The sequence below is a fragment of the Procambarus clarkii genome, chromosome 15 (assembly GCF_040958095.1).
Source record: "Procambarus clarkii isolate CNS0578487 chromosome 15, FALCON_Pclarkii_2.0, whole genome shotgun sequence".
Lineage (NCBI taxonomy): Eukaryota > Metazoa > Arthropoda > Malacostraca > Decapoda > Cambaridae > Procambarus > Procambarus clarkii.
Genome location: NC_091164.1, coordinates 44,568,023 through 44,594,733, shown reverse-complemented (window position 1 = coordinate 44,594,733; position 26,711 = coordinate 44,568,023). Strand labels below are relative to the sequence as shown.

General features: G+C 43.0%; 1 protein-coding gene across 1 annotated transcript in view; it reads right to left on the bottom strand.

Moving 5' to 3' along the window:
- Nucleotides 1-26,711, bottom strand: part of LOC123752140 (adhesion G protein-coupled receptor L4) — a 406,311-nt gene that overhangs the window by 198,299 nt on the left and 181,301 nt on the right. The window contains exons 4-7 of the mRNA XM_069325025.1: nucleotides 16,349-16,447; nucleotides 8,777-8,875; nucleotides 491-553; nucleotides 126-327 (exon numbers count right to left, since the gene is read on the bottom strand). Of these exons, the coding sequence (XP_069181126.1) occupies nucleotides 126-327; nucleotides 491-553; nucleotides 8,777-8,875; nucleotides 16,349-16,447 (463 nt within the window). The remainder of the gene's footprint in view (nucleotides 1-125; nucleotides 328-490; nucleotides 554-8,776; nucleotides 8,876-16,348; nucleotides 16,448-26,711) is intronic.

Here is a 26,711-nt window from a genome sequence, read left to right as displayed (position 1 = left end):
CCAATAGGCTCAGGAACCTGTACACCTGTTGATTGACGGTTGAGAGGCGGGACCAAAGAGCCAGAGCTCAACCCCCACATGCACAACTAGGTGAGTACAACTAGGTGAGTACGTAGTAACCTCACCTGCGTACCCAGCTGCCGTTCTCAGAACAAGTCCAGGTGACATAACCGGAAGCAGGGCAGGGTAGCCGGGTTGTATTGCCCACCACACCAGAGGGCAGACTGCGATGACCTCCCTGTAGTCCTAACCTGTCGACGTAGTCCATTGTCCCAACAGGACATCTCACACAGCGATTGGGACACCTCGAACACCCTGCCAGCTTATCTGCCCAGGTGGAAAGACACGGGAATTGTTAAGTAAAAGAGAAACATGACACAAGTGTCATTAATGGATGCCAGATTCGCCTCATAATACTGATCTTCTCTATATTTCATGTATTCTACACTTGGGAAGGAAGCTTTAGGGAAAAGAAGCATTCTTGTCTCACCGTCAATGACTGCTGCAACGGCGGAACATCCCAGGAGCGCGGCCTCGTGGGCGGCAGTCCTTCCTGTCAGAACATGATTAGAATTGTAAGTGTTACGTGAACTCTGGTGTTGGACACATTGATGCACGGAACACACAAAGATACATAACTTGACACATTCATCCCTTTAAAAACACCACACATCGTCAACCCGTCCTCCCAATAACACGTTGCACTTTGACGTATATTTTACCATAAGCCAAAACCTGTCGTAGTAGAAAATGGTAGCGGCTCGTGAAATTCACACACAATCCCATTTTCTTTTTCTGGGATCTCAGGTAGGTTAGGATAAGCCATAGTACGACAGTCTCTTGACGTTAGAACGCTCGCGAGAACGGGCTGCATAACGATACAAACACTCTGCAGTTGACTGTATTAAGATGTACTCACTTAGTTGTGCTTGCGGGGGTCGAGCTTCGGCTCCTTGGTCCTGTCTCGCAACCGTCAATCTACTGGTCTACAGATTACTGAGCTTCTCGTGCTCCATCATATAACATTTTAAACTGTGTATAGAGTCAGTCTCCACTACATCACTTCCTAGTGCATTCCATTTACTAACTACTCTGACACTAAAAAAGTTCTTTCTAATGTCTCTGTGGCTCATTTGGGTACTAAGCTTCCACCTGTGCCCCCTTGTGCGTGTACCATCCATGTTAAATAATCCCTCCTTGTCGAACCTGTCAATTCTACTGAGGATTTTGTATGTGGTGATCATGTGTCTCCCGAGCTCTTCTGTCTTCCTGCAATGTGAGGTGCCGTTCACGCAGCCTTTACACGTAACTCATACTTCAGTTCTGGGACTAGCCTAGTAGCATACCTCTGAACTTTTTCCAGCTTCGTCTTGTGCTTGACAGGGTACGGGCTCAATGTAATGGCCGCATACTCCAGGATTGGTCTTACATATGTGGTATACAATGTTCTGAAAAATTCCTTACACAGGTTTCTGAAGTCAGCTGTGATGTTATCCAGCCTCGCATAGGCCGCTGATGTTATTCTTTTGATGTGGGGTTCAGGAGACCAGTTTGGCGTGATATCGACTCCTACATCTTTCTCTCTCTCCGTTTTATGAAGTACTTCATTTCCCTTTCGGTATCCTGTGTCTCTCCACCTGTTTCCACCGCCTAGCTTCATGACCTTGCATTTACTCGGGTTGAATTTTAGTAGCCATTTGTTGGAGTTCTCATTCAGTCTCTCTAGGTCATCTTGTAGCCTCCTACTATCATCCTCTCTTCTAATCCTACTCCTAATTTTTGCATCATCAGCAAACAATGAGCGGAACGATTCTATACCCACTGTGAGATCATTTACATATATCAGAAACAGTATAGGTCCAAGGACTGAGCCCTGCGGGACTTCACTGGTGGCGTCTCGCTAATCTGAGGCCTCACCCCTCACAGTGACTTGCTGTCTTCTGATGCTAAGGTACTCCCTTATTCAATGGAGTTCCTTCACTTTCACTCCTGCCTGCATCTCCAGCTTTTCACTAGCCTCTTGTGTGGTACTGTTTCCCGGTTTGGTGCCTTTTTTTGATAATTACTTACTTACTTGTTTGGAACTGCATCAAAGTTTTTCTGTTATTCCAAAAATATGCAGTCTTCCCACTTTTCTCTTTCCTGCCTGATTTTTGTTGCCTGGTCGTAGAATTTAATTAATCCTGTGAGGCAGGACTTGCCATCCCTGAACCCATGTTGATGCTGTGTTACAAAGTTCTTTCACTCCAAATGTTCCACCAGTTTTTTCGCACAATCTTCTCTATCAGCTTGCATTTTGTGCAAGTTAGGGACACTTTCCAGTAATTCAGTGCCTCTTGTATATCCCCCTTCTTGTAAACTGGGACTATATTAGCCGTTTTCCAAATTTGTGGCAGTTCCCCTGTTACCAGTAATTTGTTATACACTATGGAGAGTGGCAGGCACAGTGCTTCTGCTCCTTCGCTTAGTATCCAAGGGGAGATTCCATCCAGGCCTATAGCCTTTGTCACATCAAACTCTAGCAAAAGCTTCCTCACATCACAACTTGTAATCTCAAACGCTTCTCGTGATTCCTGGTTAACAATTCCCTCTCTTATCTCTGGAACTTCTCCTTGCTCCAATGTCAGGACCTCTTGGAATTCCTCATTCAGTTCCTCACACACTTCCTTGTCATTTGTAATGAATCTGTCTGCCCCTATCCTCCACTTCATTACCATTACTCTTTCGGCGGCCTCTCAACTGTCAATCAATCAACTGTTTCTAACTACTAACTAACTCCATACACAGTTTCAAGTGTAGATATGATAGAGCCCAATATGCTCAGGAACCTGTACACCTGTTGATTGACGGTTGAGAGGCGGGACCAAAGAGCCAGAGCTCAACCCCCGCAATCACAACTAGGTGAGTACAACTAGGTGAGTACACACACACACACACACACACAAGGTATCATCTGAGAGAGGAAATTCTTCAGGGATCAGAGAAAGAAAAAGACTTGGGAGTTGATATCACGCCAGACCTGTCTCCTGCAGCCCATATCAAGAGGATAACATCAGCGGCATATATGCCAGGCTGGCCAACATACGAACGGCATTCAGAAACTTGTGTAAGGAATCATACAGAACTTTGTATACCACATATGTCAGGCCAATCCTGGAGTATGCAGCCCCAGCATGTGTGTGTGTGTGTGTGTGTGTATGTACTCACCTAGTTGTACTCACCTAGTTGTGCTTGCGGGGGTTAAGCTCTGGCTCTTTGGTCCCGCCTCTCAACCGTCAATCAACAGGTGTACAGGTTCCTGAGCCTATTGGGCTCTATCATATTTACACTTGAAACTGTGTATGGAGTCAGCCTCCATCACATTATTTCCTAATGCATTCCATTTGTCAACCACTCTGACACTAAAAAAGTTCTTTCTAATATCTTTGTGGCTCATTTGGGCACTCAGTTTCCACCTGTGTCCCCTAGTGAGTGTGCCTCTTGTGTTAAATAGCCTGTCTTTATCAACCCTGTCGATTCCCTTGAGAATCTTGAATGTGGTGATCATGTCCCCCCTAACTCTTCTGTCTTCCAACGAAGTGAGGTTTAATTCCCGTAGTCTCTCCTCGTAGCTCATACCTCTCAGCTCGGGTACTAGTCTGGTGGCAAACCTTTGAACCTTTTCCAGTTTAGTCTTATGCTTGACTAGATATGGACTCCATGCTGGAGCCGCATACTCCAGGATTGGTCTGACATATGTGGTATATAATGTTCTGAAAGATTCCTTACACTAGTTTCTAAAGACCGTTCTTATGTTAGCCAACCTGGCATATGCTGCTGATGTTATCCTCTTGATATGAGCTTCAGGGAACAGGTCTGGCGTGATATCAACCCCCAGGTCTTTCTCTCTCTCTCTGACTCTTGAAGTATTTCATCTTCCAAATGATACCTTATATCTGGCCTGCTGCTCCCTACACCTATCTTCATTACATTACATTTGGTTGGGTTAAACTCTAACAACCATTTGTTCGACCATTCCTTCAGCTTGTCTAGGTCTTTTTGAAGCCTCAAACAGCCTTTTCTGTCTTAATCCTTCTCATAATTTTGGCATCGTCCGCAAACATTGAGAGAAGTGAATCTGTACCCTCCGGGAGATCATTTACATATATCAGAAACCAGTTAGGACCGAGTACAGAGCCCTGTGAGGCTCCACTGGCGACTTCAAGCCAATCGGAGGTCTCACCCCTCACCGTAACTCTCTGCTTCCTATTGCTTAGGTACTCCCTTATTCACTGGAGCACCTTCCCAGCTACACCTGCCTGTCTCTCCAGCTTATGTACCAGCCTCTTATGCGGTACTGTGTCAAAGGCTTTCCGACAATCCAAGAAAATGCAGTCCGCCCAGCCCTCTCTTTCTTGCTTAATCTTTGTCACCTGATCGTAGAAGTCTTTTAAGCCAGTCAGGCTAGATTTACCCTCCCTGAATCCATGTTGGCGATTTATCACGTAGTCCCTTCTCTCCAGATGTGATACTAGATTTTTTCTCACAATCTTCTCCATCACCTTGCATGGTATACAAGTCAAGGACACTAGCAAGTAGTTCAGTGCCTCTTGCCTGTCGCCCTTTTTGTATATTGGGACCACGTTCGCGGTCTTCCATATTTCTATTAGGTCTCCCGTCTCCAGTGACCTACTGTACACTATGGAGAGTGGCATGCAAAGTGCCTCTGCACACTCTTTCAGTACCCATGGCGAGATCCCGTCTGGACCAACGGCCTTTCTAACATGCAGATCTAGCAGATGTCTCTTGACCTTCACTCTCGTAATTTCGAACCCTTTCCAGGCTGCTTGGTTTACTTCCCTTTCTCCTAGCACAGTGACCTCACCTTGTTCTGTTGTGAAGACCTCCTGGAACCTCTTGTTGAGTTCTTCACACACCTCTTTGTCATTCTCTGTATACCAGTCCTTGCCTGTTCTAAGTTTCAATATCTGTTCTTTCATTGTTGTTTTCCTTCTGATGTGACTGTGGAGTAGCTTTGGTTCGGTCTTGGCTTTGTTTGCTATATCATTTTCATAACTTTTCTCTGATTCTCTTCTCACCCTGACAAACTCATTCCTGGTTCTCTGGTATCTCTCTCGGCTTTCTGTTATTCCGGAAGTTCCTCCACGCTCTTTTGTTCAGTTTCTTTGCTTCCATACATGCCCTATTATACCATGGATTCTTCTTTTGCTTCTCGGATTTTTCCTTTTGGGCCGGGATGTATATGTTTACTGCCTCCTCACACTTTTGGGTGACATAGTTCATCATATCTTGTACAGACTTAGCTCTGAGGACTGTGTCCCAAGGTATTTCCCTTAGGAAGTTTCTCATCTCCTCATAATTTCCCTTTCGGTATGCCAGCCTTTTGTTTCCTAGTGTGTGTGTGCGTGTGTGTGTGTGTGTGTGTGTGTGTGTGTGTGTGTGTGTGTGTGTGTGTGTGTGTGTGCGTGCGTGCGTGCGTGCGTGCGTGCGTGTGTGTGTGTGTGTGTGTGTGTGTGTGTGTGTGTGTGTGTGTGTGTGTGTGTGTGTGTGTTTGTGTGTGTGTGTGTGTGTGTGTACTCACCTAATTGTACTCACCTAATTGTGCTTGCGGGGGTTGAGCTCTGGCTCTTTGGTCCCGCCTCTCAACCGTCAATCAACTGGTGTACAGATTCCTGAGCCTATTGGGCTCTATCATATCTACATTTGAAACTGTGAATGGAGTCAGCCTCCACCACATCACTTCCTAATGCATTCCATTTGCTAACTACTCTGACACTGAAAAAGTTCTTTCTAACGTCTCTGTGGCTCATTTGGGTACTCAGCTTCCACCTGTGTCCCCTTGTTCGCGTCCCACCAGTGTTGAAAAGTTCGTCCTTGTTTACCCGGTCGATTCCCCTGAGGATTTTGTAGGTTGTGATCATGTCCCCCCTTACTCTTCTGTCTTCCAGTGTCGTGAGGTGCATTTCCCGCAGCCTTTCCTCATAACTCATGCCTCTTAGTTCTGGGACTAGTCTAGTAGCATACCTTTGGACTTTTTCCAGCTTCGTCTTGTGCTTGACAAGGTACGGGCTCCATGCTGGGGCCGCATACTCCAGGATTGGTCTTACATATGTGGTGTACAAGATTCTGAATGATTCCTTACACAGGTTCCTGAACGCCGTTCTGATGTTAGCCAGCCTCGCATATGCCGCAGACGTTATTCTCTTTATGTGGGCTTCAGGAGACAGGTTTGGTGTGATATCAACTCCTAGATCTTTCTCTCTGTCTGTTTCATTAAGTACTTCATCTCCTATTCTGTATCCTGTGCCTGGCCTCCTGTTTCCACTGCCTAGTTTCATTACTTTGCATTTACTCGGGTTGAACTTCAACAGCCATTTGTTGGACCATTCACTCAGTCTATCCAGGTCATCTTGTAGCCTCCTACTATCATCCTCTGTTTCAATCCTCCTCATAATTTTTGCATCGTCGGCAAACATTGAGAGGAACGAATCTATACCCTCTGGGAGATCATTTACATATACCAGAAACAGTATAGGTCCGAGGACTGACCCCTGCGGGACTCCACTTGTGACGTCTCGCCAATCTGAGACTTCACCCCTCACACAGACTCGTTGTCTCCTGTTGCTTAGGTATTCCTCTATCCACCGGAGTACCTTCCCTCTCACTCCAGCCTGCATCTCCAACTTTCGCACTAGCCTCTTGTGTGGCACTGTATCAAAGGCTTTCTGACAATCCAAAAATATGCAGTCTGCCCACCCTTCTCTTTCTTGCCTTATTTTTGTTGCCTGGTCGTAGAATTCAAGTAACCCTGTGAGGCAGGACCTGCCATCCCTGAACCCATGTTGATGCTGTGTTACAAAGTTCCTTCGCTCCAGATGCTCCACTAGTTTTTTTCGCACAATCTTCTCCATCAGCTTGCATGGTATGCAGGTTAGGGACACTGGCCTGTAGTTCAGTGCCTCCTGTCTATCCCCTTTCTTGTATATCGGGACTACGTTAGCTGCTTTCCAAGTATCTGGCAGTTCCCCTGTTGCCAGTGATTTGTTATACACTATGGAGAGTGGTAGGCTCAGTTCTCTTGCTCCTTCCTTTAGAACCCAAGGGGAGATTCCATCTGGGCCTATAGCCTTCGTCACGTCCAACTCTAGTAAACACTTCCTTACTTCCCCACTGGTAATCTCAAACTCTTCCAGTGGTTCCTGGTTAGCTATTCCCTCACTTACCTCTGGAATTTCTCCTTGTTCTAAGGTGAAGACCTCCTGGAATTTCTTATTCAATTCCTCACACACTTCCTTGTCATTTGTAGTGAATCCTTCCGCCCCTATCCTTAATCTCATAACCTGTTCCTTTACTGTTGTTTTTCTCCTAATGTGGCTATGCAACAATTTAGGCTGAGTCTTTGCCTTGCTTGCGATGTCATTTTCGTATTGTCTTTCTGCCTCTCTTCTCATCCTGACATATTCATTCCTGGCATTCTGGTATCTTTCTCTGCTCTCCAGTGTCCTGTTATTCCTATAGTTTCTCCATGCCCTTTTACTTTGCTGCTTAGCTAGCCTACATCTTTGATTAAACCATGGGTTTCTCATCTTCATTTCTCTGTTTTCCTTTTGGACTGGGACAAACTTGTTTGCTGCGTCCTTGCACTTCTGCGTGATGTAATCCATCATATCTTGGGCCGTCTTTCCCCTGAGCTCTGTTTCCCATGCTATATCTGTTAGGAATTTTCTTATCCCCTCATAGTTTCCCTTTCGGTATGCTAACCTTTTGGTTTCGGTATCCCTCCTCGAGTTCAATAACCCTTCTTCAATCAAGTACTCAAACACCAGTACACTGTGGTCGCTCATTCCTACTGGGTCCTCAAAACCGATTTCTCTTATGTCGGAGTCGTTCAGAGTGAAGACTAGGTCGAGTCTCGCTGGTTCGTCATTGCCTCTCATCCTTGTGGGTTCTCCGACATGCTGCGTTAAAAAGTTGCTTGTCACCACCTCCAATAGTTTGGCTCTCCACGTATCCTCGCCTCCATGCGGTTCCTTGTTCTCCCAGTCAATCTTTCCGTGATTGAAGTCGCCCATGATGAGCAGGTGGGATCTATTTCTACAGGCAGCAGAGGCTGCCCTCTCAATTATAGTGTTAACTGCCTTGTTGTTGTTTTCATACTCTTGACTGGGTCTCCTGTCATTTGGTGGAGGGTTGTATATTACTGCTACTACTATTCTTGGTCCTCCCATTGTTATGGTGCCTGCTATGTAGTCTCTGAACTCCTCACAGCCCGGGATGGCCATCTCCTTAAAACTCCATTCCCTTCTCATGAGTAGGGCCACTCCGACTCCTCCTCTACCTTCCCTCTCTTTCCTTATTACTGTATACTCCTGGGGAAACACGGCATTCGTTATGATTCCAGAGAGTTTTGTTTCAGTGAGTCCGATTACATCTGGTGTGTGTGTGTGTGTGTGTGTGTGTGTGTGTGTGTGTGTGTGTGTGTGTGTGTACTCACCTATTTGTACTCACCTATTTGTGCTTGCAGGGGTTGAGCTTTGGCTCTTTGGTCCCGCCTCTCAACTGTCAATCAACTGGTGTACAGATTCCGGAGCCTACTGGGCTCTACTGAGCCTACTGTGTGCGTGTTTGCGTTTCTGATACAAGTTGTAGTGATCCTAACTTAAACCACACCAGTAAACCACCAGCTTATTCTTCCCCAACATTACACTCTCTCTCGTCATATTGTGTTAGCCCATACGAGGCAGCTCCTATTTATCTTCACCCAAATAACTCATACCTGATGCAGTGTTGACGATGGGGGCGTCCGGACACCTGAGCAGCAGCGCCTTCACTATCTCCATGTTGCACAGTTTGGCAGCCTCGCTGAGCGGAAGGTCTAAGAGAGAGCAGTATTGTATCAGGGATTTACACGTAAGTAATGCGTAATTATAAATTGCTGAAACAGTATTTATTATTCGGGTTTCCATTGTTTGGGGCAGGAAGCCTTTAGGAATTATCGCAGTCCCCCTAAAACCTAAGCACACGTTTGACCCTCCCCAGGATGCAACCCATAAGACTTGACCTCTAGGTACCTATTAACAAGGGTATACAGGTAAACAGTTGTATCAGTTGAGCCAGAACTCAACCCCTGCAAACACAACTAGGTGAGTACAACTAGGTGAGTACACACACACACAGGGCCGGCCGGCCGGGTGGACAGCACGCTGGACTTGTAGTGCTATAGTCCCGGGTTCGATCGCGGGTGCCGGCGAGAAACATTGGCCAGAGTTTCTTTTACCCTATGCTCCTGTTACCTAGCAGTAAATAGATACCTGGGAGTTGGTCAGCTGTCACGGGCTGCTTCCTGGGGTGTGTGTGTGTGTGATGTTAAAAAAAATTAGTAGTAGTAGTAGTTAGGAACAGTTGATTGACAGTTGATAGGCGGGCCGAAAGAACAGAGCTCAACCCCCGCAAGCACCACTAGGTGAATACAGCTAGGTGAATACAGCTAGGTGAATACACACACACACACACACACACACACACACACACACACACACACACACACACACACACACACACACACACACACACTCACACTCACTCTTAGGGGAGGCTGGGTTGCCGAATGGACAGCGCTATAGACTCGTGTACCTAGGGACCGCAGTTCGATCCCCGCACCCGACAGAGACAGACGGGCAGAGCTTTATTAACCCTGATGCTGCTGTTACCTAGCAGTAAATAGGCACCTGGGGGACAGACGGCTTATACGGGCTGCTTCCTGGGTGAGTGAATGTGTGTGTGTGTTTACTAGTTGTGTTTACTAGTTGTGTTTTTACGGGGGTTGAGCTTTTTGCTCTTTCGGCCCGCCTCTCAACTGTCAATCAACTGTTTTACTAACTACTTTTTTTTTTTTTTTTCCACACCACACACACACACACACCCCAGGAAGCAGCCCGTGACAGCTGACTAACTCCCAGGTACCTATTTACTGCTAGGTAACAGGGGCATTCAGGGTGAAAGAAACTTTGCCCATTTGTTTCTGCCTCGTGCGGGAATCGAACCCGCGCCACAGAATTACGAATCCTGCGCGCTATCCACCAGGCTACGAGGCCCCTGTAATGTGTGTGTGTGTGTGTGTGTGTGTACTCACCTATTGGTACTCACCTATATATGCTTGCGGGGGTTGAGGTTTGGTTCTTTGGTCCCGCCTCTCATCTGTCAATCAACTGGTGTACAGGTTCCTGAGCCGACTAGGCTCTATCATATCTACATTTGAAACTGTGTATGGAGTCAGCCTCCACCACATCACTGCCTAATGCATTCCATCCATTAACTACTCAGACACTGAAAAAGTTGCTTCTAACGTCCCTGTGGCTCATGTGGGTACTCAGTTTCCACCTGTGTCCCCTTGTTCGCGTACCACCAGTGTTGAATAGTTTATCCTTGTTTACCCGGTCGATTCCCCTGAGGATTTTGCAAGTTGTGATAATGTCTTCCCTTACTCTTCTGTCCTCCAGGATCGTAAGGTCCATTTCCCGCAGCCTTGCCTCGTAACTCATGCCTCTTAGTTCTGGGACTAGTCAAGTGGCATTCCTTTGGACTTTTTCCAGCTTCCTCTTGTGCTTGACAAGGTACGGGCTCCATGCTGGGGCCGCATACTCCAGGATTGGTCTTACATATGTGGTGTACAAGATTCTGAATGATTCTTTACACAGGTTCCTGAACGCTGTTCTGATGTTAGGCAGCCTCGCATATGCCGCAGACGTTATTCTATTTATAAGAGCTTCTGGAGACAGGTTTGGTGTGATATCAACTCCTAGATCTTTCTCTCTATCTGTTTCATTAAGTACTTCATCTCTTATTCTGTATCTTGTGTCTGGCCTTCTGTTTCCACTGCCTAGTTTCATTACTTTGCATTTACTCGGGTTGAACTTCGACAGCCATTTGTTGGATTATTCACTCTGTCTAGGTCATCTTGTAGCCTTCTACTATCATCCTCTGTTTCAATCCTTATAATTTTTGCATCATCATCAGTGTGTGTTTGTGTGTGTGTGTGTGTGTGTGTGCGTGTGTGTGTGTGTACTCACCTATTTGTACTCACCTATTTGTGCTTGCAGGATCGAGCATTGACTCTTGGATCCCGCCTTTCCAGCTATCGGTTGTTTACAGCAATGACTCCTGTTCCATTTCCCTATCATATCTAGTTTTTAAAGTATGAATAGTATTTGCTTCCACAACCTATTCCCCAAGTGCATTCCATTTTTCCACTACTCTCACGCTAAAAAAAACTTCCTAACATCTCTGTGACTCATCTGAGTTTCCAGTTTCCACCCATGTCCCCTCGTTCTGTTATTATTACGTGTGAACATTTCATCTATTTCCACTTTGTCAGTTCCCCTGAGTATTTTATATGTCCCTATCATATCTCTTCTCTCCCTTCTTTTCTCTAGTGTCTTAAGGTTCAGTTCCTTCAGACGCTCTTCATATCCCATCCCTCGTAACACTGGGACAAGCCTCGTCGCAAACCTCTGAACCTTCTCCAGTTTCTTTATGTGTTTCTTCAGGTGGGGGCTCCATGATGGCGCGGCATACTCTAAGACGGGTCTCACGTAGGCAGTGTAAAGCGCCCTAAAAGCCTCCTCATTTAGGTTTCTGAATGAAGTTCTAATTTTCGCCAGTGTAGAGTACGCTGCTGTCGTTATCCTATTTATATGTGCCTCAGGAGTTAGATTAGGTGTCACTTCCACTCCCAGGTCTCTTTCTCGAATCGTTACAGGTAGGCTGTTCCCCTTCATTGTGTACTGTCCCTTTGGTCTCCTGTCACCTGATCCCATTTCCATAACTTTACATTTACTGGTGTTAAAGTAGCCAGTAGCCATTTCTCTGACCATCTCTGCAACCTGTTTAAGTCCTCTTGGTGGATCCTACAATCCTCGTCTGTCACAACTCTTCTCATTAATTTTGCGTCATCCGCAAACATTGACATGTATGATTCCACTCCTGTAAACATATCATTTACGTAAATTAGAAAGAGAATTGGTCCCAGCACCGATCCGTGAGGTACTCCACTTGTTACTGTTCGCCTGTCCGACTTCTCGCCCCTTACCATTACCCTCTGGCTCCTTCCTGTTAGGTAGTTCTTCACCCATACTAGGGCCTTTCCACTTACTCCTGCCTGCCTCTCAAGTTTGTATAGCAGTCTCATGTGCGGTACTGTATCAAAGGCCTTTTGGCAGTCAAGAAATATGCAGTCTGCCCAGCCTTTTCTGTCCTGCCTTATCCTTGTTACTTTATCATAGAATTCTAAAATGTTTGTTAGGCATGATTTCCCTGTCCAGAACCCATGTTGGTGCTTGTTTACAAACCCAATGCTCTCCAGGTGCTCAACAAGTCTTAGCCTAATTATTCTTTCAAGTATTTTGCAGGGGATGCTTGTCAGTGATACGGGTCTGTAGTTAAGTGCCTCCTCCCTATCACCTTTCTTGAAAATCGGTACGACATTTTCCTCTTTCCAGCAACTGGGCAATTCTCCCGACATCAGTGACTCATTAAAGATCATTGCCAGAGGCACGCTGAGAGCCTGCGCTGCCTCTTTAAGTATCCACGGTGATACTTTGTCTGGTCCAACAGCTTTATTTGCATCCAGTGTTGTCAACTGTTTCATTACCTCCTCTGCTGTCACCTCTATATCTGATAGTCTTTCATCTAGGGTAATCGCTTCTAACAATGGGAGCTGCTCAGGCTCGGTTGTGAACACTCCATGGAATTTTGCATTCAGTACCTCGCAGATTTCCTTGTCGCTTTCTGTATATGCCCCTTCTGTTTTCCTCAGTCTTGTCACTTGGTCATTTACCGACATCTTCCTTCTTATATGGCTATGTAGTAATTTAGGTTGCTTTTTCGCTTTGACTGCAATATCATTCTCATAATTTCTTTCCGACACTCGTCTTATGTTAATGTAATCATTCCTAGCTCTGTTACATCTAATCCGGTTGTCCTCTGTCCTTTGTCTTCTGTACTTCCTCCACTCCCTCCTGCTTCTCACCTTTGCTTCCTGACACTGTCTATTAAACCATGGGTTATTATATTCCCTCCTGCTTTTTTCCTTTATTGTTGGAATTAATCTCTCTTCAGCCTCCTTGCATTTCAATATGACTTGGTTCTTCATACCTTGCACTGTTTTTCCTCTACGTTCTTCCTCCCACTGCACTTCTCCCAGGTAGTCCCTTATTCTTCTGTAGTCCCCTTTTCTGTAATCAAGTCTCCTTTCCCGGACCTCTTGGCCTTTGGTCACAATTTTAAGCTCCATCATGTAGTCAAAGACTAGGACACAATGGTCACTGGCTCCTAGTGGTATTTCATGTTCCAACTGCTCGATGTCTTCTACATTCTGGGTGAAAATGAGATCTAATAGGCTGGGCGTATCCCCTCCTCTATCCCTAGTATCTTCTTTCACATGCTGTGTTAGGAAATTCCTGTCAATAACGTCTACCAGCTTCGCTCCCCAGGTCTCCTCCCCGCCATGGGGATTCCTCATTTCCCAATCTATCTCGCCGTGATTTAGGTCCCCCATGACCAGCAGCTTGACTCTCATTCTATGCGCTATAGTTGCTGCCCTCTGCAGTTCATCTATACATGTCTTGTTGCTGTCCTCGTACTCCTGCCTGGACCTTCTACTGTTTGGTGGGGGATTGTAGAGTATCAAGATTACAATCTTCTTCCCATCCACTGTCAGAGTTTCATGTATGAAGCTCGTGCTTTCATTGGTACCCGGATTTTCCAGCTCATCAAACTTCCATTTCTGCTTTATTAGGAGTGCCTCTCCTCCTCCCTGTCTCTGTGTCCTTTCTTTTCTTATCACCTGGTACCCCTCTGGAAAGATTGCATCCGAGATCATGCCATTTATTTTAGTTTCCACTATTGCCACTATGTCTGGGTCTGCCTCACTAACTCTTTCCTTTATCTCTTCTGCTTTAATGGCTACCCCATCAGCATTGGTGTACCACACCTTCAGACTCTTCTTGGAAACTCGGGTGTCAGAGTTCCCTCTTTCACCGGGGGTCTGGAGGGAACTGGGGGGTGTCTGGGGGGAGAGTGGGGGCTGTGGGGGTGAATGGGGGGGGTGCTAGGGGGGTGCCTGGGAGTGCCTGGTAGGCGAATGGGGTCTGGGCAACTAGGGGGTATAGGAAGGGCATAATGGGTCTGAAAGTTAGGGGTCTTAATAGCATAGGGGGGTTGAGAAATAGAGTGAGACTGAGAGTCAGATAGAGGTTGAGAGGTTGGGGGGGAGAGGACTATTGAGGGCAGAGGGCTGAGAGGAGAATGGAGCATAGGGGCTGGGAGTGGAAGAGAGGGTGTATTAGTTAGGGGGGAATCGGGGGTAGGTGGGGGTTTTGGGGTAGAAGAGGGGAAGAGGGAGATGGGGGAAGGTGTTAGGGGGTCACAATGTGAGGGGGTTAAATGTGGGCTGGAGGTGCATAGGAGGGGTGAGGGTTGGGTGGGGTTTAGGGGGTGAGTGGAAGAGGGGTGCAGTGGAAGCTGGGATGGAGTAGATGGAATTGAAGTCAATGGGGTAGAAGGGGCAGGGGAGTAGGAAGGGGTAGTAGGGGAGGGGGGATGGGAAGGTGGGTTTGGGAAGGGCATGGCTTGACCCACTGGGGTCGTTGACAGGTGTGATGTAGCAGGGGCAGGGGAATCGTTGGGGAGGTGCAAATGTGGAAGGGACAGGGGGTTTTGGGGTGGTGAAGCAGGGGGGTTTTGGGGGGCTGAGGCAGGGGGAGGTATAGGAGGGCTGAGTTGGGGAGGATGCGACCTGGGAGGTGACCTGGGAGGTGGCCTGGGAGGTGACCTAGAATGTGACCTGGGAGGTGAGACTACCTGAGAGACTAGTTCGATGTCGTTGTTGCCATCTATTCTTGTGGGCTATTTGCTCATCTTTCGTCATAAACCTCTCTATAAACACATTGTAATGGGTTTCACTTCCTCTGAGTAAATGCTTGTTCCTCATTATGTACTCCACAGCCTCCTCATTGGAGAATTGCACCAGAACAGGTCTATTCTTGGTACAATTGTAAGGTCCAACCCGCCGGCTGATATCCACCTCGTGTTCTGCCATTCCTGCTTCAATACACCTCAATAACTCATGCAATTCATATTTTTCCGTCTCTATTCTCTCTTGTCTTGTTGGTGCCCCAGATTCGAATAATCCATGTATTATAATAGACCGTCTCCTCAGTAATTCATTGTCATGCTGGTAGCCTGTCCCCTGGGGATTCTCCATCCCAACTGCAGTCACTAACCCATCCCCCACTAATCCTCTGTCATTAACCATGCTGTTAATCCTTCCTAATTCGTTTGTGATCCGAGCACATTCCCTCTCCCAGTCCTCTCTTCCCTTCCTAATCTCTTCCTGAATATATTGCATAAGTTCTTGTTTCTGCCTCTCTACCGCATCCTGTATTTGCTGAAATAACTCGCTTTTAATCCCTTGGATTAGATCCTCCATCCAATCGCTCCTTCTCTCTACAAATTTCCCTATTAATTTGTCTATAAATCTGTCCTCCTCCTCATCCCTGCTGGTGATTGACCTTGAACCCCTTCCTGATCTTGTCATTGCAGTAACAACCTAGCCAAAAAAGGCGTTCCTCAATACCTTGCACAATCTGCAGCACAAACAGGCGAGAAAGTACTCCACGTGGCTGGTCAAGATGTGAGGTTGCTGCGTCCCGCGTCACAGCTGGTGAGGTCACTAGTGGTGAGGTCACTCCGGCTCCACAATTTCGGCTCCACAATTTCACAATACCACGATATAATCAACACTTATTTTCAGTGTTGCTGTTTCTACTGTTTTTCTTCACTTTCTTGTGGTTTGAGTGAGCTTACTAGTTATTCAATCACTCATATACGCATATACACTGATTATTCCCCCCAATTCACTAGCTACGCAAGAGCTTCCCAGACCCTTCTGACCTCCTCGGCTGTCTGACCTCAACTGTGTGTGTGCGTGTGTTTGTTTGTGTGTGTGTGTGTGTGTGTGTGTGTGTGTGTGTGTGTGTACTCACCTATTTGTGCTTGAGGGGGTTGAGCTTTGGCTCTTTGGTCCCGCCTCTCAACTGTCAATCAACTGGTTTACAGATTCCTGAGCCTACTGGGCTCTACTGAGCCTGTCTGACCTCAACTGTGTGTGTGTGTGTGTGTGTGTGTATGTGTTTTGCTTTGCGTTTCTGATACAAGTTGTAGTGATCCTAACTTAAACCACAGCAGTAAACCACCAGCTTATTCTTCCCCAACATTACACTCTCTCTCGTCATATTGGGTTAGCCCATATCAGGCAGCTCCTATTTATCTTCACCCAAATAACTCATACCTGATGCAGTGTTGACGAGGGGGGCGTCCGGACACCTGAGCAGCAGCGCCTTCACTATCTCCATGTTGCACAGTTTGGCAACCTCGCTGAGCGGAAGGTCTAAGAGAGAGCAGTATTGTATCAGGGATTTACACGTAAGTAATGCGTAATTATAAATTGCTGAAACAGTATTTATTATTCGGGTTTCCATTGTTTGGGGCAGGAAGCCTTTAGGAATTATCGCAGTCCCCCTAAAACCTAAGCACACGTTTGACCCTCCCCAGGATGCAACCCATAAGACTTGACCTCTAGGTACCTATTAACAAGGGTATACAGGTAAACAGTAGTATCAGCTGCAAAAAAACATAGCAACATCTGTGCCCTGCCGCAGGCATTGTTCCAGGGACTCTCCGGTATAAACAGTTTGGTAGGCATTTGTGTTATTTATTAAGCAAGATAGACTTAACGTTGATTCTCATTTATAACGTTTAATTGTTATAGAAATGGTGTTGCTCCAGCACCTGCACACACCTTGTGCAGTGAAGTTCACCAATGCTCCTTTCTCAAGCAGAAGTGTGACCAGCGCTGTGATGTTTGTCTTAATGGCTGTAACCAGCGGGTTTTTAACTGCAATGGAAGTGTACCACGTAAATTAAACAACAGTATGTACATCTATGCGAAAACACCACCTTTGAAAAAATAGAGAAAGTTGAACGTGCTTTTGGCTCAATTCGCCATCATCAGAGCAGGAGAGAGACTGACTCTCTACCTTGCTGTGATGAAGGTGAATTGAGCCAAAAACATGTTCAGTTTTCTGTGATTTCTTAAATGAGGTTTTTCCACATACATGGACCAGTTTTGTTTTATTGTTGTTGCATGTACCCCACACATACATTCTTTGTGTACATATATATAAATATATATATATATATATATATATATATATATATATATATATATATATATATATATATATATATATATATATATATATATATATAGGCACAAAAAATAAAAAAGGAAGGGGTGGTAGGAGAAAAGCACACAGAAACTGTATTGGAGGGGATCTAAACATTCCCTCTAATGCGTTATGCGTGGTTTCCTCCGAGGCTATGGGTCCCCCTTCTTCCAGCTAGAGGTGGTACTCCCTTCCATATTTAAAAAAATATATATATATATATATATATATATATATATATATATATATATATATATATATATATATATATATATATATATATATATATATATATATATATATATGACAATGTCAGACCACGAAGGAAAAATGAAACAGGAAATTTCCTTAAGTACTTTCGTATATTAAATACATCTTCAGAAGGTCCTTCTGAAGATGTATTTAATATACGAAAGTACTTAAGGAAATTTCCTGTTTCATTTTTCCTTCGTGGTCTGACATTGTCACATTCTTAATCACGTGTTTATTTTCGTGATATACACACATATATATATATATATATATATATATATATATATATATATATATATATATATATATATATATATATATATATAGTGATAGTAATCTCTTTCAAGAGAAATTTTGCCTGCTCTTTCCTAAGTCACGTTACTTCAGTACGTCTGCAACATCAAGATACTACATTCAAGAGCAGTATATATAGTAGAATACGTCTCTAAAGGGGGGTATACATACCCTACACTCACTCCACTTCCCCCTCCTCGCTGTCGCCATACCACCCTCGTCGATCACCAAACTACCACTTCAAGCCAGCACACTTCCCATTGGTGAATCGGCGATTTCACGCGACTACAGCGCCATCTGCTCGCCTATATAGTCTTGCACGAGCAGGTGGACTCAGAAATATTCTGTGCTCTCATAGCTGACACTTTTACCTAGCATACGTCCTGCGTATATTAGTGGAGGTATCAGCCAGCCAATATTCTCAGCACCTTTAACTAAATTTTTGTCTTGTTCATTGTAGAGTAACGTAACCATTATTTTATTTTATATTGTGTTTTGTCTTTGTATTTATGTTTAATTCACATTGTACATAGCCAAGGGATCATCTTTGTTCATATTTATTTAAAGTCAATTAAAGTTTCATTGTTTATACGATTTGTTTTGCGTGTTTTTCCCTTTTACTTGACCACAGGAGACAACAGCCAATCAGTCAACCTTTTTTTTTTTCTTTTTTTACTAATGTGATGGGCATTTACACCAGCCATAGGGAGGACTGCCTTACACCTACATTTTCCCATCACATTAATCGGGGCCTGTTCGGTAGCTTCACTCAGGTACTAGAAGAATTGTTTCCATTTGTGGTAAGAGTACTTGGCTTCGATACAGTTGCTTTTCAATAATTTCATTGCATTCAATATTTTTATGGTGTTGTGTATTTTGTGCTTTCCGAGTGTAAAATATTATGAGTGTTGGATAACTGTGAATTACGTGGTGACTAGTGGCCACAGTCGCTCTCTATATTGTTTGTTCATCTCTCGATGTTATTACAAGTGTATTCCACCTTATTTTCGTCCCTAGAATATTCCTCAATTACGGCAGATCATCACTTTGGTACCCTGGTACTTTGGTTTGTCTTCGTGCCATGTACCCTATATTCTGCAATCCGACCGAAGGAGGATAAAGAGGGCCATAGTTCCTCTAGCACGGACTACGCTGTGGAGACGGGACCTCAACAGCAGTTCTCGTCACCAGTTGTCACTCGCACCCCTACACGTCGGTCATTGATTATGATATTTACTCAGGTAGGGAATTGGCTTCCTTTTTCAGAGCACAAAGAACGCTAATTCTGTAAGTATCATTTAGTTAAGTAGGAAACCCCTTGCTTCTGTCCTATAGAGACCCGGCAAGATATCCTTACGTTTTTGGACTACCCTTTCACCTTTGAAACCATCAAAGTTTCATTTGTTTTGAAACTATCAAGTTTCATTTATTTTAGTAGGATTTTCTTGCCCTTATTCTCGTATATTGAGTGCCGGGTACAAGATTACCCTGCAATTTTGATCACTTAACATCTAATATTAACGTTAATTGTTTTCACATTAACGATTAAATTTCCACAGGATAGTCACCAGTTGCCACATCATCCTATTACTGACATTTATAATATCACAGGTATATTCTCTGTACATTTGTTTGCTATCTCAAAATCTTTCATCTCTCAGTATTTCGTAGTGATCCAGCAAATAAAATGTACCTCTTGCCTGAGGGAGCGAGCATTCGAGCGAGCACTACCTCTCGATGTCTGTCTATTACATGACCACATTATCCCACACTATACCTGCTTCTGCTTACCCCCCTACACTTAGTAACGTAACGTGGAAATCAACTTTCTGTCTGATAACCAAATAACATTTTTTTTGTAAATGTGAAGCTTTGTAGATTTAATTTTAAACAAAGGTAACCCACTTGTCCACGAACTAAGAGGGGTGCGTTAGGAAGAAAGACTTTGTGATATATGCACAGAAGAGTTTGGGGAGACGTGATCACCACCTACAAATTCTAATATTTTTTGTTAACTGTGTGATCACGACATATACCTCATGGTCTCTTTTCCTACCTCTCGCTAGTCAATAAACACAATTTTGTATAATTTCTTGACTAAAATAGCACTCTGAAACATCTTTGCACTTTTTATTTTTTTTTCATTGACACGTACACAGCCATCAAAGGGAATCTCACTACTGCATGGATGTCTTGTGTGCGTTAAATAAACGGACCTTACCTTGCTTATCATTTGCTTTGAGAAACTTATATGTGGTGATCATATCTCCCGAGTCCACACAAATAACCCACACCAACCCACATCCATATTGAGAGAGAGAGAGAGAGAAGGCAAACATTGCTTGGTTATTGCATCTAGTTTTAAAAAGGGGTAAGAATAAGAAGAGTCATGGTCAATAAAAATACTTTACAGCATCCATTATTTATGAGCAGTAAGAGGAAACCGGGATCCACACATACAATTTTCAAGCATTACAACGCTGTCGTGGTAAACATAACATACAAAGACAATAATGTAGTAGTATGCTATAAATAAGCTTGTCAAAATTTAACATAACAGATATGATTTCACAGAGTTTTAACCTTTGCAAGTTTTCAATGTTTTTTCTTCACTTGTGCTAAGTGAGTCAGACAAAATGTGGCATTTCATTATTAGCCAGGTAATACGCTTTTAGCTAGATAGTCAAAACATATAACACTCATTATTTCACAGGGATTTTTCTCTAGCAAATAAGGTTCCTTTAAGCAGTTCAACAGAACAAACACCAGCATTCCACGAAATAAGAGGCTGACTTAGGAGGAAAGAATAGGTATTGTGAAATATGCACCACACCAGCCTCCCGAAGACAGAGGAGTTTGGGGAGACGTGATCACTACATATATACCCTCCTCCTCCTCCACTTTCTCTCTTTAGTCAATAATCATTCTTTGCAGCATTTCTTGACTAAAATACCACTCCAAAACATATGTGGTCAATTTTATTCTCACTGCCACACTTATAGTCAATAATTTGGTTCGCAGAGTGACAAGTTATGCTTAGTGACGAGATTTCACGGTGAGCATAGTTTTTAAGAGAGTTCGCAGTGTATTAATTACGGTGTGTGGATATGTTATGTTATGTTTATGACGATCATTACTTCTTATTTTTACCCATTTCCCCGCGCTCTGCTTTTCAGTCTTCTCATATTCTTTTCAAATAAAGTTTTCTTACTGTTTTCCAGTAGATTGGCTTCACATTACATATATTAATCAACTTTCAAATTCAGTTCAGTTTCTTTTCAATATCACAGCTTTGTTGTTTCCCCTGTCAGTATCTAGTTCAAGACCTCGTCTTGAACTACATATATATATATATATATATATATATATATATATATATATATATATATATATATATATATATATATATATATATATATATATATATATATATATATATATATATATATAGCCTTCCTCCGAGGCTATGGGTCCCCCTTCTTCCAGCTAGAGGTGGTACTCCCTTCCTATATATATATATATATATATATATATATATATATATATATATATATATATCAGTATATTTTGGTAGCAGTCTTTCCTGTAGACATATATTATTAAATATGACCGAAAAAGTAAGATTAATAATTCTAACACGAATTTTCTCAATCTTTCGTACATTTCTTTTCACTGTTGGAGGTAAATCAAAAATCAATTCTCCAAAATTCATTTTTATTTCTAGTCTGACGCGACACGAGCGCGTTTCGTAAAACTTATTACATTTTCAAAGACTTTAGTTCACAAATACACAACTGAATAGAACTTACGCATCTCCGATTTTATATCTACATTTGAGTGAGGTGGAAGGGGTGATGTGGCATTAACACAAGACAGAACAAGATGTGGCATTAATAGGATATTAATTTCATCAACACAAGACAGAACACGAAACAATGGATATTGAATAGAAGTGTTTGTAGAAAGCCTATTGGTCCATATTTCTTGATGCTTCTATATTGGAGCGGAGTCTTGAGGTGGGTAGAATATAGTTGTGCAATAATTGGCTGTTGATTGCTGGTGTTGACTTCTTGATGTGTAGTGCCTCGCAAACGTCAAGCTGCCTGCTATCGCTGTATCTATCGATGATTTCTGTGTTGTTTACTAGGATTTCTCTGGCGATGGTTTGGTTGTGGGAAGAGATTATATGTTCCTTAATGGAGCCCTGTTGCTTATGCATCGTTAAACGCCTAGAAAGAGATGTTGTCTTGCCTATATACTGGGTTTCTTGGAGCTTACAGTCCCCAAGAGGGCATTTGAAGGCAAATGCCCTCAAATGCCCTCAAATGCCCGCAAATGCCTATATATATATATATATATATATATATATATATATATATATATATATATATATATATATATATATATATATATATATATAATATATATATATATATATATATATATATATATATATATATATATATATATATATATATATATATATATATATATATATATATATATAATATATATATATATATATATATATATATATATATATATATATATATATATATATATATATATATATGCATATATGTCGACCGTGCACTCAGCCACAGCTCAGGATGGAAGCAAGTCGAAGAAGATCTCTGTAGGGTAAGGCAGGTCCTAGTCAACAACGGCTTCTCCAATGGTTTCGTTGAAGACATCATAAGAAGGAAGGTGAAACGCCATGCAACCTCTGAAGAGACAATTAACACAACACCTGTACCCCCTATTAGACTATTTTCCACAACTCATAAAACGGAGGAAAGGGTCCTGAGAGATATTGTTAATAGGAACGTTTTCCCAACAGACAAAAATCAGAAGATACAATTGACGATTTACTACAAAACCAAAAAAACTGCCAACCTACTCAAGAGAAACTCTCCAGACACAAAGCAGAACGCTTTAAAAGAGACCAATGTCGTCTATGCCTTCAAATGCCCACTTGGGGACTGTAAGCCTAAAAGAACTCAGTATATAGGCAAGACAACAACATCTCTTTCCAGGCGATTAACGATGCATAAGCAACAGGGCTCCATTAAGGAACATATAATCTCTTCCCACAGCCAGACCATCACCAGAGAAGTCTTAACAAAAAACACAGAAATCATCGATAGATACAGCGATAGCAGGCGGCTTGATATCTGCGAGGCACTACACATCAAGAAGTCAACACCAGCAATCAATAGCCAATTAATGCACAACTATATTCTACCCACTTCAAGACTTCGCACCAATATAGTAGCATCAAGAAATATGGGTCAATAGGCCCTTTGCAGTTACTTCCATTCTTCCCTTTAACTTATCCAATATTATACCCATTGTTTTGTGTTCTGTCTTGTGTTGAAAGTTTGTTTTCACCTCATCCAAAACTGTTGTAACATATCACCTCACCCAAATGCAGGTATGTAAAATGAAAGCCGTTTAAATTATAGCAAAGTAGAATTCTGTTCAGTGTTTGCTGGTTATAGTTGTGTGTGTATAAACTAAAGTCTTTGAAAATGTAATAAGTTATTACGAAACGGGTTCAAGTGTCGCGTCAGACTAGAAATAAAAATGAATTTTGGAGAATTGATTTTTCAATTACCATCGACAGTGAAAAGAAACATAAGAAATATTGAGAAAATTCGTGTTAGAATATATAATATATATATATATATATATATATATATATATATATATATATTATATGTCGTACCTAGTAGCCAGAACTCACTTCTCAGCCTACTATTCAAGGCCCGATTTGCCTAATAAGCCAAGTTTTCCTGAATTAATATATTTACTATAATTTTTTTCTTATGAAATGATAAAGCAACCCTTTTCTCTATGTATGAGGTCAATTTTTATTTATTGGAGTTAAAATTAACGAAGATATATGACCGAACCTAACCAACCTACCTAACCTAACCTAACCTATATTTATAGGTAAGGTTAGGTTAGGTAGCCAAAAAAAGCTAGGTTAGGTTAGGTTAGGTAGGTTTGAGAAAATTCGTGTTAGAATATATATATATATATATATATATATATATATATATATATATATATATATATATATATATATATATATATATATTATCATTATTATTATTATTATCATTATTATTATTATCGTTGTAATCGCTTAATTGTTTAATAAAAGAAATAAATTTATATAATGTGTTTACCCTTGTTTATTGCTCTTAAAAAATGCTATTCAGGCCAAAGAATGATTGTTACCATGTTGGTCATGTTGCTCATGTTACGATACAAGGTTACACATAATACTATGGCATTGCACAGAAAACGATGTGGGGGAGGGTGGGGCTATGGTTGATGGTAAGGGGGGAGGAGGGGCTGGGGGGATCTGTTGGAGCGGTAAAGACTCATTTACCCTCAGTTACGTGACAGTCTCCCAGTAGAGGAGCCGCACACAAGGACTCTCCGTCCAGGCCTGCATTTGGAATTTGTATCTTTAGGTCCTGGCGCATCTTTGAGAATGAACAATGACACACTCAATGCTATGTGCCGGTGTGAGCTGTGTCGGTAGTGAGTATGGTACGCTGTATTGCTGTCACTCCCAGCAGTGTGGTGGTGGTGGTGATGGTATGTGGTATGTCCTGCTATGTGGATGGAGGGGGAGGGGAGGGCGTGACTGACAATGAAAGAGGTTGATGATGACATTCGCAACAGTTAGGCCTCAACCTTTGAAGAGGTAACCCCATGTGGTCATGTGGTGTCACTCCTCAGAGCTATGTGGTGGGTAGGTATGGCCCGCATATCTTCCTTCCATTCAATATTGTTATTCACACATCGGACAGAAAGTCGCTCGTTACTCTTAAAAATGCAATTTGGGCCAAAGAATGATGTTACCACGATGCTCACGTTACGTTACAAGGTTACAAGGCTGCAAATATTCTTTCATTCACTAACGTGAAAACGCAACATTCTGGCTATGGTGTGTGGTATGTCAAAACTCTCTCAAAAGCAGTCATCCAGACCCATGGAGTGTGAAATTGACAGGTGATAGATGCAGGCTGTCACCTGTCGAGGGGGGGGGGGGGGGGAAGCTGAGGGAAAGTGGGGTGGGAGGGGGAGATATGACCCCACCAGCTACTGCACATAGTCTTCAGTTACTCACAGAACGTCGGACAGTAGCCAGCTCCCAGACTCTCCCTTTGAAAAACGATTAAGGTTAATGGACCACATCCGCCCTGGTGCAGCCCCAACACGACCCAGTCTGACACCTAACTAATGACTCACCCTCTTCATACACAAGTGCATTGTTACATAAAACAGACATTCTTTAAGAAAAATAATGACTCCACGGTCATACAAACTCACTGCCAGCTGTTACCTCCCTTTCCCTTCATTCAAATCTTAAGAGTCTGCTCTCTCTCTCTCTCTCTCACCCTCCTCAACACTTCCTGCCAGTGAACGGTCCACTGTCCAAACCGCAAACACCTGTCCCCTCATTCTCCTCTCTTTCTACCCTCCTCATCTTAACCACATTAGTCTCCTATCCTCTCAGGCCTAGCGGAAGACCCCCCTCCCTCATCCCTCAACATATCCAGACCATGTAGGGACCCTCCCCCCTCCATCCTCTACATAACCTACCTAGTCTCATCTATTGATCAAACTATATATATCTACACACAGGATTAACTCTACGGTGCTTACCCATACATATTCATCTACTCTTCTCCTATTCTCCTCCTATTCCTTACTCTCCCCACATGCCCCACATACAACCACATAGTCTCCTACCCTCCAGCCCCCAACATGACCCCCCATCAAAGGGTCCCGCGTAACCAGACACCGGACGCTGACACTCGCCGGCACGCGCCTAAACATCCAGGAAATCCCCCCCCCCCCCCCACAACACTATGTGGCTACGTACCTGTGCACCAGCTGGGCAGGGGAGCTTAATGAGCTCACCTGCTCAGATGGTGCGCATGGTCGTAGTCCTCAACTGCGCTACTTATATATACCTATTATATAGCTGTCATGTCTGTGACGGGAAAAAAAACATGATTTTTGTGAAAAACTGTATTTTTGCATGGGTTTTTCACGGAAGGGAAATATTCGAGACCTCTTTACCAATTGCTTTGAAATTTTTACAAAACGTTGCATTCGAATAGGCGCGTGTTTTTATATACCTCCTAAATGCATGCCACACATGTGACAGGAAAAATCGTGTTTTTTGAAAAACAGCGCCATCTGTTGGACGTTATAGCAACACACGCTGAAATCTCTGAAACTTCTTCATCGATTCCTTTGAAATTTTGATACAACGTTCCATTCGAATACACAGGTGTTTTTATATACCAACTATATAGATGCCACACTTGTGACATGTAAACACATGTTTGTTTTTTTAAAGCAGCATCATCCGTTGCATGTAATAGCATCTCACTCTATACTAAATATGTTACGATTCCATTTCAGTGCTTCCGATTGCATTGATAAATTTACTTTTCATTTACTTTGATATATTTTCATTTTGATTTATTTTATTTTGTGTGACATTGCCTTGAAATTGAGCTGTGTTGTTTACCATACCGCTCATTTCCTGAGTATAGTTTATTTTTGTACTTTTCAGTGTTTTTCATTTCGTTTTTTAATCTGTTTTTCTTATATTTCAGTGATGGGAACATCAGATCATTTGATGTTTTTAATTTTCTGTTGGGAACATCAGATCGTTGGGGAATGCATCGAACGAGGGAGTGGGAAATGTTGGGGACGACTAGGGGACGGGAGTGGGGGATTTTGGAAAGGACGAGGGGGCAGGAGAGGGGGGTAATAGAGGGGAAGACGAGGAGACGGGACAGCTGGGGATGGTGGGGACGAGGGGAATGGAGAATGGTGGGGAAG